The 17,794-nt window shown below is 42.2% G+C and overlaps 2 protein-coding genes across 9 annotated transcripts in view; both read right to left on the bottom strand.

The window, feature by feature from the left end:
* Positions 1-17,794, bottom strand: part of LOC310713116 (mas-related G-protein coupled receptor member H-like) — a 35,666-nt gene that overhangs the window by 4,708 nt on the left and 13,164 nt on the right. The window contains exons 1-4 of one of the 8 annotated variants that reach the window (XM_083516919.1): positions 5,802-5,933; positions 5,367-5,417; positions 4,683-4,735; positions 3,142-4,082 (exon numbers count right to left, since the gene is read on the bottom strand). In XM_083516919.1, the coding sequence (XP_083373045.1) occupies positions 3,191-4,082; positions 4,683-4,735; positions 5,367-5,417; positions 5,802-5,819 (1,014 nt within the window). In that variant the 5' untranslated portion in view covers positions 5,820-5,933 and the 3' untranslated portion in view covers positions 3,142-3,190. Of the gene's footprint in view, positions 1-457; positions 501-3,141; positions 4,083-4,682; positions 4,736-5,366; positions 5,418-5,800; positions 5,936-16,535; positions 16,733-17,794 lie in introns of those variants that run through there. The other 7 variants (XM_083516916.1, XM_083516915.1, XM_083516914.1 and 4 more) reach the window with 7 other exon arrangements.
* LOC310713798 (mas-related G-protein coupled receptor member H-like) lies at positions 11,698-16,284 on the bottom strand (the record flags this gene model as incomplete). The annotated part of the gene is made up of 3 exons (XM_083518368.1): positions 11,698-13,260; positions 13,719-13,781; positions 16,271-16,284. The coding sequence occupies 3 exons, from the start codon at positions 16,282-16,284 to the stop codon at positions 12,336-12,338; spliced, it is 1,002 nt and encodes a 333-aa protein (XP_083374494.1). The 3' UTR covers positions 11,698-12,335.

Genomic DNA, 17,794 nt, shown 5'->3' on the forward strand with positions numbered 1-17,794 from the left:
CTTTGCTGGAAGCCTCCCAGAGTGGCTGGGGAAACCCAGCCAGCTGGGCGGGGTACAAATAATGAATTATTATTGTTAACCTTGGAGGTTTTTAAGCAGAGGTTGGATGAAAATCTAGACTGCAGGTGGTTGGACCAGAAGACCTCTGGGGCCCCTTCCAACTCTACAATTCTATGATTCTATATATCTGGAATATATATATTTCTTTACACATTATCCTCAAATACTTCCCTGCTTAACCTTGTTTGGTTTTAGCGTTTTAGAATGTTTGGGAGTGTAAATGGCTGAACTGGACAGCCAACCTCCCTGTTTCTCTTCTACAAGCTGCTATAAGTGTCAAGCCCCACCCTAACTCATGAAAACATGCAGAGAGAAATTGCCACAGTATCAGCAAACAGGGACCTAAATCAGCATCATGTAAGCAACTAAAAGGGAGCTTTTGTTTAAGAGTGCTTACCTTGTAATCATCCATCATGGAATAGCCCATAAAATGTACTGGTCCCCCAAGAAACACAAGCTACAGTTGTAGCTAGAACAGCCTCCAACACATAATAAGCTAGTTAGCAAAATAATTAAGTGGAAAACGAAAGAGGAAACTGAATCACCAGCTAATTTTGCAACATATCCTGCTAATGTTCCAGCATTAACACAGGAAGTAGGTGTTAGAGAAAGAAGAATTTAGCTTTTAATATTTACTGTGCTTGATGCCAGGTTGTGCTGCTGTGGGTCGCCCCTTTCTCGCCTCACTCGCCGCATCAATGCACCAAGTGAGGAGACCCCCGGCGGCAGGCAGGGGAGGACAGGAAGCTGGGGACAGGGCCTGCCAGAACATGCCTGGGCAGAACAGGAATCCCCATGGAAGATGGCACCTGTGTTGGGGCACCTGGTTCACACACTCTCAAAATTGTGTGCCTGGGGCCATGACACCTCCCCATCTGTCTATAACCCTTTCTTTCCTCATGGATAACAAAGTAGAGTAAGTAACCATGGGATAGGAGGTGGTCTATCATCTCTAATCCCCCTGGCCCCCAAAATGACTATGGCTAACTAGTTTGATTGATTAGCCACTTGTTACATATGATATATGTTCAGAGGCATGTAGGGAAGTGTTCATAGTGGCAAGTCCAGGTGTAGGAATTCCATCAAATTTCATCTGAAATGAACATTCGAAGAAAATGTTGGGGTAGTCCTTTCATACAAAACATCTAAGCGATATTTTGAGTTTTATACACCAAGTCTTAAAGATGGTGTGATGTTGTTGATTTTTCTTTTGCAAAGGTTCTTCCTCATTTTGCTGAGAGATTTTCCCTTGAGGAAGCCCCCCCCTCTCCTTTTTTACTGAAGATTCAGTTTCTGCAAAAGTTTGTGTTTTTCAAGACGTTTCCTTGATATGAAGTTTGTTACATATGTTTCATAATCAGCTTTCACCCACAGGAAGTATCTCACCAATTAATCTGCTGATTTCTGTGCATAGTTGCCATGACCAAATCTCTTCAAAAACTAGCATTGTGTTGTCCAGAGCACTTGTCTTGTAACTGCATGTGTTTTGCGGTGTGTATCGGAGTGCAGAATCAACAATATGGTTTATCCCCCTCACAAATAGTAGATACAGTGGTACCTCTGCTTATGAACTTAATTCGTTCTGGAGATCCATTCTTAACCTGAAACGTTCTTAACCTGAACCCATTCCTAACCTGAGGTACCACTTTAGCTAATGGGGCCTACTGCTGCCACTCTGCTGCCGCCACGTGATTTCTGTTCTCATCCTGAGGTAAATTTCTTAACCCGAGGTACTACTTCCAGGTTAGTGGAGTCTGTAACCCGAAGTGTTTGTAACCCTAGGTGTTTGTAAACTAAGTTACCACTGTATTACAATCTGAAATCTCTGGCTGGGTCCTTTATCTGGATAATGGCACTTGTGGTTTTTTGTGTTATGATAGTGACCCAGCCACTTGAAATTCTGCTGCTCCCTGCACTGATGTCGCTTAGATATAAGCTAAAAACAGATTTTTCCATAGACTTTTGGAGATAGTGGCTAACACTCAGCAGCCCTGGGGTTGATATACTTACAGCATCATTCTAATCATAGAATCATAGAATCATAGAGTTGGAAGAGACCACAAGGGCCATCGAGTCCAACCCCCTGCCAAGTAGGAAACACCATCAGAGCACTCCTGACATATGGTTGTCAAGCCTCTGCTTAAAGACCTCCAAAGAAGGAGACTCCACCACACTCCTTGGCAGCAAATTCCACTGTCGAACAGCTCTTGCTGTCAGGAAGTTCTTCTTTCTTGTAGTTTGGATCCATTGCTCCATGTCCGCTTCTCTGGAGCAGCAGAAAACAACCTTTCTCCCTCCTCCAAGGCCTGTTGGAATCAGCAAATTTGGAATAGATGGACTTTAGGCTACAGCAACATAGCTCAACGTGGCTCTACTCCTGGTTCAGCCAGAGGTCCACTGCACTGTAAGATTTGACAAATCTTGCCATATAGGCTGTTTGCGATATGTGGGGGTGGCCTGAAAACAGCTTGCTTCAGTGAGTGTAAGGGAGTTATTCATCCACAAACAGGGAGAAGATTCCAGAACCGTCGTATATAAGTGGGAGAGACACTCTGAGCATACACAGCTTCAGCTGGAAGTGCCAATAAAAGGAGAACTAGACGACTGACCAAACTGCTGCTTCATGACTGCCGATAGATTGTGTTTGCCTCCATCATTGCTTAAAAGAAAGAAGGACTGAAACTTAAGTATGCCATTACAGCTATTGCTATAATGATTATAGCATTTAACCGATTATAGCATTTAACCGATTATAGCATATAACCGTGAAGTGTTTATGACCAGTCAATAAATAATTCACTTGACTGAGTGTTATGGTGTCTGTGTTTCTTCTCAAAGTGTAGCTTCAATTGCTGACTACTGCTTCCCAGAAACTCTGCTAAATGGATGGAAGCTACTAACAAGTTGCCTACACATGAGTATACCCATGCAGCAAAAATGTGATGGACTGTGACCTTCAATAGTGAGTTGTTGTGTGCTGTTCAGTAAGGACTGGAGTCAGATGCAAAGTACAATAAAAATGAAAGATTTATTTAAATTGCAGCGGAGAAATGATTTCACACCAAAGACTACCCTCTGTACATTATTGTGCTTATGATAAGAAAGGATTGGCCAGTCGTCCCTTAAGGCATTAAGTTGCTATCATAACCGAGTTTTCAGTTTTGGAGGCAGATTCTTCCTCATCCTTGAAAATCCTCTGGAGTGCAGCTTTCATGGAGACCCTGGACTGGCCCTTCTTCTGCCTCCTCCCAACTAGGAAATAGATCAGCGGGTTGACACTACTATTCAGAGAGGCACACACAAAACCAACCTCCATTAGAATCACATTGTTCTCATTAAAATAGATGGCAGTGTAAATGGCATTTAGTGGGAAAGCAAAGATGAGGAAGAAAAGAAGTGCAAGCAAAATGGTGGTGAGCAGCTTCCCGCGTTGCTTCTGCTCTGATTTGCAGCAGACTTTGAGGGCCAGTACCAGAGTGGAGGTGATCATCAGAGGAGTGCAAATGAGGGCATTTACAATAAGCTGGTACACTAGGTTAGAGTTTGGAAAGCTCTGAGTCAGTAGGAGAGTAAGGTGAATGCCTGAGAGCAGGAAAGAGAGGGTCCATATCAGGGCACAAATAATGGTGGATAAACGTGCTGGTCGGTGGCATCGATGCCAAAGTGGGAAGAGGACAGCCACAGACCTGTCGATGCTGATGGCGGTCAGTAGAAACTGGCCCACAGAATACATGAAGAAAAATAGTTCAAATAATACTTTTCTAATCAAAATAGCAACATGAGATTTCTCATAGAAAGTTACAACAGGCAAAATAATAGTCAGGAGAGCTGCAAGGACACCAAAGTCAGCGATGGAGAGGTTCAGGATGTAGGTGGTGAAAGGATTCCTCTTAATGTGGAAGCCCAGAAGCCGGATGACCATTCCATTCCCCAGGAAGCCCAACATGCAGATGATGATAATTATGCTGTTGGCAATGCTTTGGATTACATTTCTATCATGTATTTCCTCAAAATATAATTCCCTGAAAGAGATAAAAGGATCTCAGTACCTGATATGATGTCTAGGTTCACCTTCATTAACTCTAAAGTCAGCATGACCCAATCAGTGATCAATCTAAGCAGCAAAGAGATAATACCACTTTCTTCTTGTCTAGATCAATACCTGTGTAGCTATGGCAGTACACATTTTCCTGGAACCTTCAAACTGTCTGGTAGCTTTTCCATTTTTACAACTATTGAGTAAATATTGACACAAAGTAGGTAAAATGTTGAGGTTGAATAGCAAATTAGGAAATAGCTAACACTATTCTAGGCTGCATCAACGGAAGTATACTGGACAGATTGAGGGAAATAATACTACGACTCTATTCTGTCTTGGTTGGACTACACCTGGAATACTGTGTCCAATTTTGGGCACCCCAATTTAAGAAGGATTTTGACAGGCTGGAACATGTGCAAAGGAGGGCAACCAAGATGATCAAGGATTGGGAAACCAATCCTTATGAAGAGAATAAGATGCTTTGTCACACCTACATTCACTGTATCCATTCACTTCACTTTAAGTGAAGTGAATGGATACAGAGCTTATCCTGAACATGAAATTATTTTAAAAATGCACTTACCCCACGTAAAATACACCTTCTTTATACTGAATGCTAGAAACATTTTCTGATATCTAAATAAAATCACAATTACAACCCAGTTACAGAGAGTACTTTAGGTTTAAGAGAATAGATGTTAATAACAACTGACCAAATGAGCAAAGAGGTGAAGGGGAGGGGGTATAATGCAAAAACAATGTAGTTTAATTTAAAAAAATACTTTGCAATTTTACAAATCAAATATCATTTTTCAACAAATAACATTGCTGAACATTGTATAACAGCATAGTGTATGTATGATGCATTTAAGATGATCTTCACAGATTGGAGAACCAACAAATGAATTGGAATAGGTACGAATGTCAGGCAGAAACCACCAACTGCATAAATATAAGTTGGAGAACTTATATTTGCCAGTAGTACATGCAAAAGGATCTAGAGGTCTTAGTAGACCAGGTTTCCTCAACCTCAGCCCTCCAAATGTTTTTGGCATACAACTCTCATGATCCCTAGCTAACAGGACCAGTGGTCAGGGATTATGGGAACTGTAGTCTCAAAACATCTGGAGGGTTGATGTTGAGGAAGCCTGCAGTAGACCAAAAGCTTTACGAGTCAACCGTGTGATGTAGCAGCAAAAAAAGCTATTCTAGACTACAGAACTATAGTGTCCCAAACAAGGGAAGCAATAGAACCGCAATATTTTACCTTGGTCTGATCAAACATGGAGTCCTGTGTCCAGTTCTGGGCACCTGAAGACTGAGAGGAGAGAGAGAGGAGAACAGATTACCCTCAGGGTCCTTTCCAACTCTAAAACTCTTTGATTCTATGTATCTAGAAATACATATTTCTATTACACATTAGCTTTGCATGCTTATCCCCTTAACCTCATTTGGTTAATGGTTATGACAAAGTTGTTTGTTTTTACAGTGTGTGGTAGTGGAAATAGCTGAAATGAACAGCCAGCCTATCTGTTTCCTCTTTTACAAGCTGCTATACATCTTAAATTCAGTCTCAAGCCTAACTCATGAAAGCATGCAGAGAGAAATTGCCACAGTATCAGCAAACAGGGACCTAAATCAGCATCAGGTAAAAGCAAATGGGGAAGCAATTAAAAGGGAGCTTTTGTTTAAGAGTGCTTACCTCGTAATCATCCATCATGGGATAGTCGATAAAATGTACTGGCCCCCAAGAAACACAAGCTACAGTTGTAGCCGGAACAGCCGCTGATGAGCTAGTCAGCAACAAAAGTAATCAGAAATCAAAAGAGGAAACTGAAGCACCAGAAGATTTTGAAATAGATCTGGATAACAAACTTCATAGGAAGTAGGCGTTAGAGAAGGAAGAAAAGAGCAGACACAGAACTCAAACCAATGGAATTGGTAGGTAGATTTTTTTAGTGGCTAATTTGATTAGATAATTCAAATTGAGTAAGCCTATATTTTTATTCACAAATGAATTTGAGGGATGTACAAGATGGTGCATAGTAAACAGTATGAATGGCCATTTGAAGCAGATCAATTGTTTTTTTAATTATTATTATTATTATTATTATTATTATTATTGATTGAATTTATATACCACCTTCCATTGATGAGTGGTAATTGTAACCCTGGTCTCTCATGCGCTACTCCGTTTGATATTCTGCCACACTTTCTGGAAACAAAATGTACAAGTAAATAAGTTGGGGTGAGAGATGATATTTTTGCAGAGGGCTGAAACTTTAATGGGGACCTAGTTAAACATTCTGTGTGGCACCTTTCAGACTAACAAATTCAGGCCCCAGTCCTATCTGGGAGACATGCCCATGAAATTTAGTAGGTCTTACTTCTGAGTAGTATGGTTATACTGACATTAAGCTGCACTAGAAATTGCACAACAGGAACCCCTCCTAAACCAAGGGTAGATATTGGTCAGTTTACTACTACTACTACTACTAATTTGTTGGCTCCCAACAAAATATTTAAAACACAATCAAACATCAAACATCAAAAACTTCCATATACACAGCTGTATTCTGATGTCTTCTAAAAGTTGTGTAGTTCTCTATCTCCTTGACATCTGATGGAAGGGGGCATTCCACAGGGTGGGCCCCACTATTGAGAAGGCCCTCTGCCTGGTTCCCTGTAACTTGGCTTCTCGCAGTGAGGGAACCGCCAGAAGGCCCTCAGAGCTGGATTTCAGTGTCTGGGCTGAGCTATGGGGATGGAGACGCTCCTTCAGGTATACAGGTCAGGTTAAGAACAGACCTCCAGAACGAATTAAGTTCTTAACCCGAGGTACCACTGTACTTGGAGCTGATGTCGATCCTTTAGGACTGGTGTTATATGGTTCTGGCGGTCACTCCCAGTGGCTAATCTATTTGCTTCATTCTGGATGGGTTGTAGTTTCTGAGTCACCTTCAAAGGTACCCCCCCCCCTGTAGAGCGCATTGCAGTAGTCCAAGTGGGAGATATCCAAAGCATACACCACTCTGGCAAGACAGAATTGACCTGTGTCTCCATGAACAGGAGGGTGAGCAGGGGGTCCCCCATACCCAGTGCTATTTTTCTAGAAAAAGAGGTGCTGGAACACACCATGAACACCTCCCCCATTCTCTTAGAATGGCAATGGCGACCATTTGAGAGGATCATGTCCTGATGTTGGTTTTTCCTTAGGCAAAGGTATTTCCACAGGTGAAACATTTTCCTGACGAGTTTCCTGACCCCTCCTTTACTGAAAATAATAATAATAATAATAATAATAATAATAATAATAATAATAATAATTTAATAATAATTTATTATTTATACCCCGCCTATCTGGCTGGGTTTTCTCAGCCACTCTGGGTGGCTATTGCTATATTTAGTTTCTGCAAGAGTTTGTGTTTTTCAACAACTTTCCTTGATATGACATTTGTTGCACCTGCTTCATTATCAGCTTTCAACCACAGGAAATATCTCACCAACTACTATGCTCATTTCTGCTCACATAGTTGCTGTGATCAAATCTCTTCATTTTGCTGTGAAGGGCATTTTTTTGTATCTGCATGCATTTTGGGTGTGCGTAGCAGAGCACAGAATCAACAATATGGTTAGCGTGGACAGGCGGAGTCCCCAGATCCCGAGGGGTCCCCCCCATCATGTGGAATAACGACTCAAGACAACGTGCTATGGGATTAAATTGGCCACAACTTTATTAACTTTCAAATGTGGGTAGACCTTGGCTCAGGCATTGGGCGTTCTCCCTCCCCAGTCCCCAGCCGGGGACCTAGGGAGCATCAGGGTTATCCAGTGTTTGTGTGGGGGATGGGCCGGCTCTGGAGAACATCTGTTCAAGCAGAGATAGCCGCGCCCGTTACGCCGCCACCGCAGGGGAGAGCAATGACGACCTTTCGGTGTATGGTCAAAGCCTCCCTTCAGAAACCCCTTTAACGGGGAACCCTGGTATCGCCGCTGCAAAGAGGAAGATGGACAAAAGGATTCCGCACAAGGCCTGATACTGCCCGCATACCTGTAAGAAAAGTTAACCTGCAAAACCTGTGAACTAAAGTTAACCTGCTAAATAAGGAATTAACTGAGGGTGGGTAGGGTGGGAGAAATTCTGGAGCCAAGTGAGGATTCCCAGGTAAGATCCTCCCTCTATTGTGTGGGCAGGTAATCCCTCCCCTACCTGGCCTGATCTCCTTGGCAACGCTTCCCCCAGGTGGGATTGGACAGCTGACTGGGGTAGGCGGTATCCCACCTGAGGGAAGACGAAGCCAAGCCTATGCTGATGGAGCCGCTCCAGATCCAGGGGCTGCGCGCGTCCATGCAAAGGTTGCCCCCGTTTTATGCGGGGAGCAGTCATTATCCCCTCACCCACAAATAGCAGATACTACAATCTGAAATATCTGTCTAGATCTTTAAATTGGATAATGATGCTTATTTTTGTGATGGTGGCAGAATTTCCTCCCACTTGAAATTCTGCTGGTGTTTGCCACTCAGCAGCCATAGGTTTGATATACTTACAGCACAATTCCAATCAGAGGTCTGTTGGAATTAACAAGTTTGGAATAGGTGGACTCCAAACCTCCAGATATCCCCACAGTGGTTTCATGTAGATGTTAAATAATGTGCTGGATAGGCTAGAGCCCTGTGGAACCCCACATTGTACGGGTCTGAAAAGCATTTCCCAAGCAACACCCTCTGGGAATGACCATCCAAGTAGGATTGGAACCACCGCAAAGAGGTACCACCCACTCCTAATTCGGACAGTCACTTCAGAAAGATAAAATGGTCAATGGTATCAAAAGCCACTGAGAGGTTGAGAAGAATCAACAGGGACATGTTTCCCTTGTCTCTGTCTCAACAGAGGTCATCAAACAGGGCAACCAAAGTAGTTTCTGTGCCAAAACCGGGCCTAAACCCCGATTGAAATGGATCCAGAAAATCAGTTTCTTCCAAAAGTGCCTGGATCTGGTCTGTGACCACTCATTCCAGAACATTGCTCAGAAAAGGGAGATTAGCAACTGGCTGGTAGTCAGTTAGGTTTTCCAAATTCAGGGAAGGTTTCTTAAGGAGTGGTTTTAGCACTCCCTCCTTCAAAATTGTGTGCCTGGGGCCATACCACCTCCCCATCTGGCTATAACCTTTCCTTCCTCATGGATAAGTAACCCATGGGATAGGAGGTGGTCGATCATCTCTAATCGCCTTGGCCCCCAATATGACTCTGGCTAACTGGTTTGATTGATTAGCCACTTGTTACATATGATATATGTTCAGAGGCATGTAGAGGAGTGTTCATAGTGGCAAGTCCAGGTGTAGAAATTCCATCAAATTTCATCTGAAATGAACATTCGAAGAAAATGTTGGGGTAGTCCTTTCATGCAAAACATCTAAGCAATATTTTGAGTTTTATACAACAAGTCTTAAAGATGGTGTGATGTTGTTGATTTTTCTTTTGCAAAGATTCTTCCTCATTTTGCTGAGAGATTTTCCCTTGGGGAAGCCCCCCTCTCCTTTTTACTGGAGATTCAGTTTCTGCAAGAGCTTGTGTTTTTCAAGACGTTTCCTTGATATGAAGTTTGATACATATGCTTCATTATCAGCTTTCAACCACAGGAAGTATCTCACCAGTTAATCCGCTGATTTCTGTGCATAGTTGCCATGACCAAATCTCTTCAAAAACTAGCATTGTGTTGTCCAGAGCATTTTTCTTGTAACTGCATGTATTTTGGGGTGTGTATCAGAGTGCAAAATCAACAATATGGTTTATCCCCCTCACAAATAGTGGATACAGTGGTACCTCTGGTTACGAACTTAATTAGTTCTAGAGGTCCGTTCTTAACCTGAAACCGTTCTCAAGCTGAACCCGTTCTTAACCTGAGGTACCACTTTAGCTAATGGGGCCTACTGCTGTCACTGTGCTGCTACCGCGTGATTTCTGTTCTCATCCTGAGGTAAAGTTCTTAACCCGAGGTACTACTTCCAGGTTAGTGGAGTCTGAAACCCCAAGTGTTTGTAACCCGAGGTGTTTGTAAACTACCATATTTTTTGCCCTATAGGACACACTTTTTCCCCTCCAAAAATGAAGGGGAAATGTGTGCGCGTCCTATGGGGTGAATGCAGGCTTTCGCTGAAGCCTGGAGAGCGAGAGGGGTCAGTGCGCACCGACCCCTCTCGTTATCCAGACTTCAGGAAGCTATCCACAAGTCTTGCAAGCCCGGCGGGAGGTCCCGCGGGCTCGCAAGGCTTGCGGACAGCAGCCTGCAGCCCAAAAGCTCGGGGGACAGCGGGGAGGCGCGGGGGGGGGGCGGGAGAAGCAAGCCTGCTTCTCCCCCCCGCCAGCCCCACAAGCTTGGGGGATAGCGGGGAGGCGGAGCGCCGCCACCCCGCTATTCCCTGACCTGATCTGGAGGCTGGCAGGGGGGGGGAGAAGCAAGCTTGCTTCTCCCCCTGCCAGCCCCACAAACTCGGGGGACAGCGGGGAAAGCCGCTGCCCCATGGAGGCTAGAGAGGCTGTCCCTGAAGGCAGAAGAGGGAGACAGAGCGCTCCGTCTCCCTCTTCTAGCTTGGGGATGGCTGCGCAAACCTGGGGGGTAAATAATTCCCCCCCTTGATTTCCTCCCAAAAAAACTTGGTGCGTCCTATGGGCCGGTGCGTCCTATAGGGTGAAAAATACGGTAAGTTACCACTGTATTACAATCTGAAATCTCTGGCTGGGTCTTTAATCTGGATAATGGCGCTTGTGGTTTTTTGTGATATGATAGTGGCCCAGCCACTTGAAATTCTGCTGCTCCCTGCACTGATGTCACTTAGATATAAGCTAAAAACAGATTTTTCCATAGACTTTTGGAGATAGTGGTTAACACTCAGAAGCCCTGGGTTTGAAATACTTACAGCATCATTCTAATCCCAGGCCTGTTAGAAGTAGCAAATTTGGAATAGATGGACTTTAGGCTACAGCAACATAGCTCAACGTGGCTCTGCTCCTGGTTCAGCCAGAGGTCCACTGCACTGTAAGATATGACAAATCTTGCCATATAGGCTGTTAGCGATATGCGGGGTGGCCTGAAAACAGCATGCTCCAGTGAGTGTAAGGGAGTCATTCATCCACAAACAGGGAGAAGATTCCAGAACAGTTGTATATGAGTGGGAGAGGCACTCTGAGCATACACAGCTTCAGCTGGAAGTGCCAATAAAAGGAGAACTAGACAACTGACCAAACTGCTGCTTCATGGCTGCCGATAGACTGTGTCTGCCTCCATCATTGCTTAAAAGAAAGAAGGCCCGAAACTTAAGTATGCCATTACAGCTATTGCTATAATGATTGTAAATAGTGCTACTGTGAAGTGTTTATGTCCAGTCAAGAAATAATTCACTTGACTGAGTGGTATGGTGTCTGTGTTTCTTCTCAAAGTGTAGCTTCAATTGTTCTGCTTCCCAGAAACTCTGCTAAATGGTTGGAAGCTGCTAAGAAGTTGCCTACACATGAGTATACCCACACAGCAAAAATGTGATGGACCTTCAATAGTGAGTTGTTGTGTGCTGTTCAGTAAGGACTGGAGTCAGATGCAAAGTACAATTAAATTGAAAGATTTATTTAAATTGCAGCTGAGAAATGATTAAGATAAAACTCTGTGGTATAAGAACGAAAAGAATACATAAATGAAATGCAAGTGAGCAATGGAGAAATGAAAAAGAACAACAGAGAAACGAAAAAGAACAATATAAGATACATGCAATTATTATAATTATTTCATTCTGCATTAAATTAGTATACCACCCTATACCTTTAGATATCAAGGCGGTTCACAGCCACTGCAGTTAGCGTGAGCAAGGGTCTGTGGTCATGTCCCACTGCTGTCTAGCTTGGAGTTGCGTGCTTTGTCCAGTCTACTTGTGTACTTTCTGAAAGGCTGAAACGCCAATCAACATTATGGCGTAGGGAGGTGGTGGGGAGAGTAGCTTTAGCCCGACCCATCAAAAAATATAGGGGTGAAGAAGGCTATGCTCAAGCAGACCTTCTGTCCAAGGCCCATTGCCACAGTCTTGCTCTATCCAAAGCAAATGTTACAATACAAAACTCCTAGTTTAAATTTCCTATGTTGGACATGAGATAGAAAGGCATTAAAAGAAGTCGTTCACACCAAAGACTACCCTCTGTACATTATTGTGCTTATGATAATAAAGAATTGGCCAGTCGTGCCTTAAGGTATTAAGTTGCTATCATAACCGAGTTTTCAGTTTTGGATGCTGATTCTTCCTCATCCTTGAAAATCCTCTGGAGTGCAGCTTTCATGGAGACCCTGGACTGGCCCTTTTTCTGTCTCCTCCCAACTAGGAAATAGATCAGTGGGTTGACACTACTATTCAGAGAGGCACACACAAAACCAACTTCCATTAGAATCATATTCTTCTCATTAAAATAGATGGCAGTGTAAATGGCATTTAGTGGGAAAGCAAAGATGAGGAAGAAAAGAAGTGCAAGCAAAATGGTGGTGAGCAGCTTCCCGCGTTTCTTTTGCTCTGATTTGCAGCAGACTTTGAGGGCCAGTACCAGAGTGGAGGTGACCATCAGAGGAGTGCAAATGAAGGCATTTATAATAAGCTGGTACACTAGGTTAGAGTTTGGAAAGCTCTGAGTCAGTAGGAGAGTAAGGTGAATGCCTGAGAGCAGGAAAGAGAGGGTCCATATCAAGGCACAAATAATGGTGGATGAACGTGCCGGTCGGTGGCATCGATGCCAAAGTGGGAAGAGGACAGCCACAGACCTGTCGATGCTGATGGCGGTCAGTAGAAACTGGCCCACAGAATACGTGAAGAAAAATAGTTCATACAATATTTTTCTAAACAAAACAGCAACATGAGATTTCTCATAGAAAGTTACAACAGGCAAAATAATAGTCAGGAGAGCTGCAAGGACACCAAAGTCAGCGATGGAGAGGTTCAGGATGTAGGTGGTGAAAGGATTCCTCTTAATGTGGAAGCACAGAAGCCGGATGACCATTCCATTTCCCAGGAAGCCAAAGATGCAGATGATGATAAAGGCACTGTTGGCAATGCTTTGGGTTAACTTCAATGAAACAGTTGAGCCATCATCTGAATCTCCAGAAGACTGATTTGGCTCTACATACTCTCCCCTAGAAGAGATAACAGGAAATCTTTTTTGGATATACACTAACTATAGCATTAACTATCATCAAAAGTTAGGATTATCCAATTGCAAAGAGATAATTTGATCTTCTTCTTGTCTAGTTCAACACTTGTCCACCTAAGGCACTACACTATTTTTGTGAGTCTTCAAAATAAGCTGGTTGGCATCTTTTCAAGGATTCCTCTTAATGTGGAAGCCCAGAAGCCAGATGACCATTCCATTCCCCAGGAAGCCAAACATACAAATGATGATAATTATGCTGTTGGCAATGCTTTGGGTTACATCTGAATCACCTTTTTCCTCAAAATAGTTTTCCCTGGAAGAGATAAAAAGATCTCAGTACCTGATATGATGTCTAGGTTCACCTTCATTAACTCTAGATCAGCATAACCCAATCAGTGATCAATCTAAGCAGCAAAGATTTCTTCTTGTCTAGATCAATACCTGTGTAGCTCTGGCAGTACACATTTTCCTGTTAACTGTTTGGTAGCTTTTCCATTTTTACAACTATTGAGTAAATATTGACACAAAGTAGGTGAAATGTTGAGATTCATTAGCAAGTTAGGAAATAGCTAATGCTATCCTAGGCTGCATCAATGGCAGTATAGTGGCCAGATTGAAGGAAGTAATAGCACCACTCTATTCTGCTTTGGTCAGACCACACCTGGAATACTGTGTCCAATTCTGGGCACCCCAATTTAAGAAGGATTTTGACAGGCTGGAACATATGCAGAGGAGGGCAACCAAGATGATCAAGGGTCGGGAAACCAAGCCTTATGAGGAGTAGTTGAAGCTATGTTTAGCCTGGAAAAGAGGAGACTGAGAGGAGATATGATAGCCATCTTCAAATATCTTAAGGGCTGTGACATGGAAGAGAGTAGGACTCAAACCAATGGCTTCAAATTGAAGGAGATTCTGACTAAACATTAAAAAAACACCTTTCGGACAGAGCTGTTAGACAGTGGAACAGACTCCCTCAGGAGATTATGGACTCCCCTTCATTGGAGGCTTTTAGGCAGAGGTTGGATGGCCATCTGTCATGGATGCTTTACCAGAGATTCCTGCATTGCCGGGGGTTGGACTAGATGACCCTTGGGGCCCTTAACTCTAAAATTCTATGATTCTATGATTATGAGTTAGGAAATGATTCTCAGAAAAGGGGAAGTACTTCCCTGTGGTCTTCCCCTCCATTTTTTAGTAACAACGGCCCCTAAAATTTTATTTAACCCAGAAAATTTTAAATAAAGGGAAGGCGAGCGAGTCTATCAGTGGTATTTATTCGCCTCCACTTTTTGTGACAAAGGGCTAAACCTTTTTCTAGAACACAGGATTGTTGGATCAAGCTGAGATTGTTGCTATGAAGGTTTTGCTAATCACAGAACTGGAGATGGGGGGGGGGTAGATTTGAATTTCTTTGCATTTTAATTAGAAACTATCTAATTTGAACTTCCTGAACCAATATGCAAAACAACAGCACATTTTTTCTTTGAAATTCACACTTATCTGCATTTTGTGATGCAGTTCTCCAGCCAAGAAATCCCTACAAAAATGCATGTATTATGGGAAATTGCTTGCAAAAGTGTACTCATTATTTAAACCTGCACACAAAATATCTTTATTTTAACAAATGTAACTTTCTTCTAAGTTACATTAAAATATTTTTAAAATACATGAGGAAATCATTTTATTTTTTTAAATCAAAATTCTGCAGAACTGGAAACATGAGAAATTGAGAGAATCCAAAATGGAAATCTCTGGCTATTGTTATGAAAACTCTATAAGATATTGTTCTGCATTAATCACTTATGCTTTGTCACATCTACATTCTCTTATGTAGGTGTGACACACCTACATAAGATGCTTTGTCACACCTACATTCACTGTATCCATTCAAAATAAAAAAATTCCTTCCAGTAGCACCTTAAAGACCAACTAAGTTAGTTCTTGGTATGAGCTTTCGTGTGCATGCACACGAAAGCTCATACTAAGTACTAACTTAGTTGGTCTTTAAGGTGCTACTGGAAGGAATTTTTTTATTTTGACTATGGCAGACCAACACGGCTACCTATCTGTAACTGTATCCATTTACTACACTTTAAGTGAAGTGAATGGATACAGTGCTTATACTGAACATGAAATTATTTTTAAAATGCACTTACGCCAGTAAATCTACACCTCCTTTATATTGAATGCTGGAAAAAATTTCTGGTATCTAAATAAAATCACAATTACAACCCAGTTACAGAGAGTACTTTAGGTTTAAGAGAATAGAATAACAACTGACCAAATGAGCAAAGAGGTCAAGAGGAGGGAGGATAATGCAAAGACAATGTAGTTTAATAAAAAAAAAATACTTTGCAATTTCACAAATCAAATATCATTTTTCAACAAATAACATTGCTGAACATTGTATAACAGTATGGTGCATGTATGATGCATTTAAGATCTTCACAGATTGGAGAACGAACAAATGAATTGGAATAGGTACGAATGTCAGGCAGAAACCATCAACTGCATAAATATAAGATGGAGAACACCTGACTTGCCAGTAGTACATGTGAAAAGGATCTAGGGGTCTTAGTAGACCAGGTTTCCTCAACCTCAGCCCTCCAGATGTTTTTGGCATACAACTCCCATGATCCCTAGCTAACAGGACCAGTGGTCAGGGATGATGGGAACTGTAGTCTCAAAACATCTGGAGGGTTGATGTTGAGGAAGCCTGTAGAAGACCAAAAGCTTTACGAGTCAACCGTGTGATGTAGCAGCAAAAAAAGCTATTCTAGACTACAGAACTATAGTGTCCCAAACAAGAACCGCAATATTTTACCTTCGTCTGATCAAACATGGAGTTCTGTGTCCAGTTCTGGGCACCTGAAGACTGAGAGGAGAGAGAGAGGAGAACAGATTAACCTCAGGGTCCTATCCAACTCTAAACTCTTTGATTCTATGTATCTAGAAATACATATTTCTATTACACATTAGCTCTGCATGCTTACCCCCTTAACCTCATTTCGTTAATGGTTATGACAAGGTTGTTTGTTTTTACAGTGTTTGGTAGTGGAAATAGCTGAAATGAACAGCCAGCCTATCTGTTTTCTCTTTTACAAGCTGCTATACACCTTAAATTCAATCTCAAGCCTAACTCATGAAAGCATGCAGAAGGAAATTGCCACAGTATCAGCAAACAGGGACCTAAACCAGCATCATGTAAAAGCAAATGGGGAAGCAATTAAAAGGGAGCTTTTGTTTAAGAGTGCTTACCTCATAATCATCCATCATGGGATAGTCGATAAAATGTACTGGTCCCCAAAGAAACACAAGCTAGAGTTATAGCCGGAACAGCTGCTGATGAGCTAGTCAGCAACAAAAGTAATCAGAAATCAAAAGAGGAAACTGAAGCACCAGAAGATTTTGAAATAGACCTGGATAACAAACTTCATAGGAAGTAGGCGTTAGAAAAGGAAGAAAAGAGCAGACACAGAACTCAAACCAATGGAATTGGTAGGTAGATTTTTTTAGTGGCTAATTTGATTAGATAATTCAAATTGAGTAAGCCTATATTTTTATTCACAAATGAATTTGAGGGATGTACAAGATGGTGCATAGTAAACAGTATGAATGGCCATTTGAAGCAGATCAATTGTTTTTTTAATTATTATTATTATTATTATTATTATTATTATTATTGATTGAATTTATATACCACCTTCCATTGACGAGTGGTAATTGTAACCCTGGTCTCTCATGCGCTACTCCGTTTGATATTCTGCCACACTTTCTGGAAACAAAATGTACAAGTAAATAAGTTGGGGTGAGAGATGATATTTTTGCAGAGGGCTGAAACTTTAATGGGGACCTAGTTAAACATTCTGTGTGGCACCTTTCAGACTAACAAATTCAGGCCCCAGTCCTATCTGGGAGACATGCCCATGAAATTTAGTAGGTCTTACTTCTGAGTAGTATGGTTATACTGACATTAAGCTGCACTAGAAATTGCACAACAGGAACCCCTCCTAAACCAAGGGTAGATATTGGTCAGTTTACTACTACTACTACTACTAATTTGTTGGCTCCCAACAAAATATTTAAAACACAATCAAACATCAAACATCAAAAACTTCCATATACACAGCTGTATTCTGATGTCTTCTAAAAGTTGTGTAGTTCTCTATCTCCTTGACATCTGATGGAAGGGGGCATTCCACAGGGTGGGCCCCACTATTGAGAAGGCCCTCTGCCTGGTTCCCTGTAACTTGGCTTCTCGCAGTGAGGGAACCGCCAGAAGGCCCTCAGAGCTGGATTTCAGTGTCTGGGCTGAGCTATGGGGATGGAGACGCTCCTTCAGGTATACAGGTCAGGTTAAGAACAGACCTCCAGAACGAATTAAGTTCTTAACCCGAGGTACCACTGTACTTGGAGCTGATGTCGATCCTTTAGGACTGGTGTTATATGGTTCTGGCGGTCACTCCCAGTGGCTAATCTATTTGCTTCATTCTGGATGGGTTGTAGTTTCTGAGTCA

The sequence above is a fragment of the Podarcis liolepis genome (genome assembly GCF_965112155.1).
Source record: "Podarcis liolepis genome assembly, chromosome: 8".
NCBI classification, from domain to species: domain Eukaryota; kingdom Metazoa; phylum Chordata; class Lepidosauria; order Squamata; family Lacertidae; genus Podarcis; species Podarcis liolepis.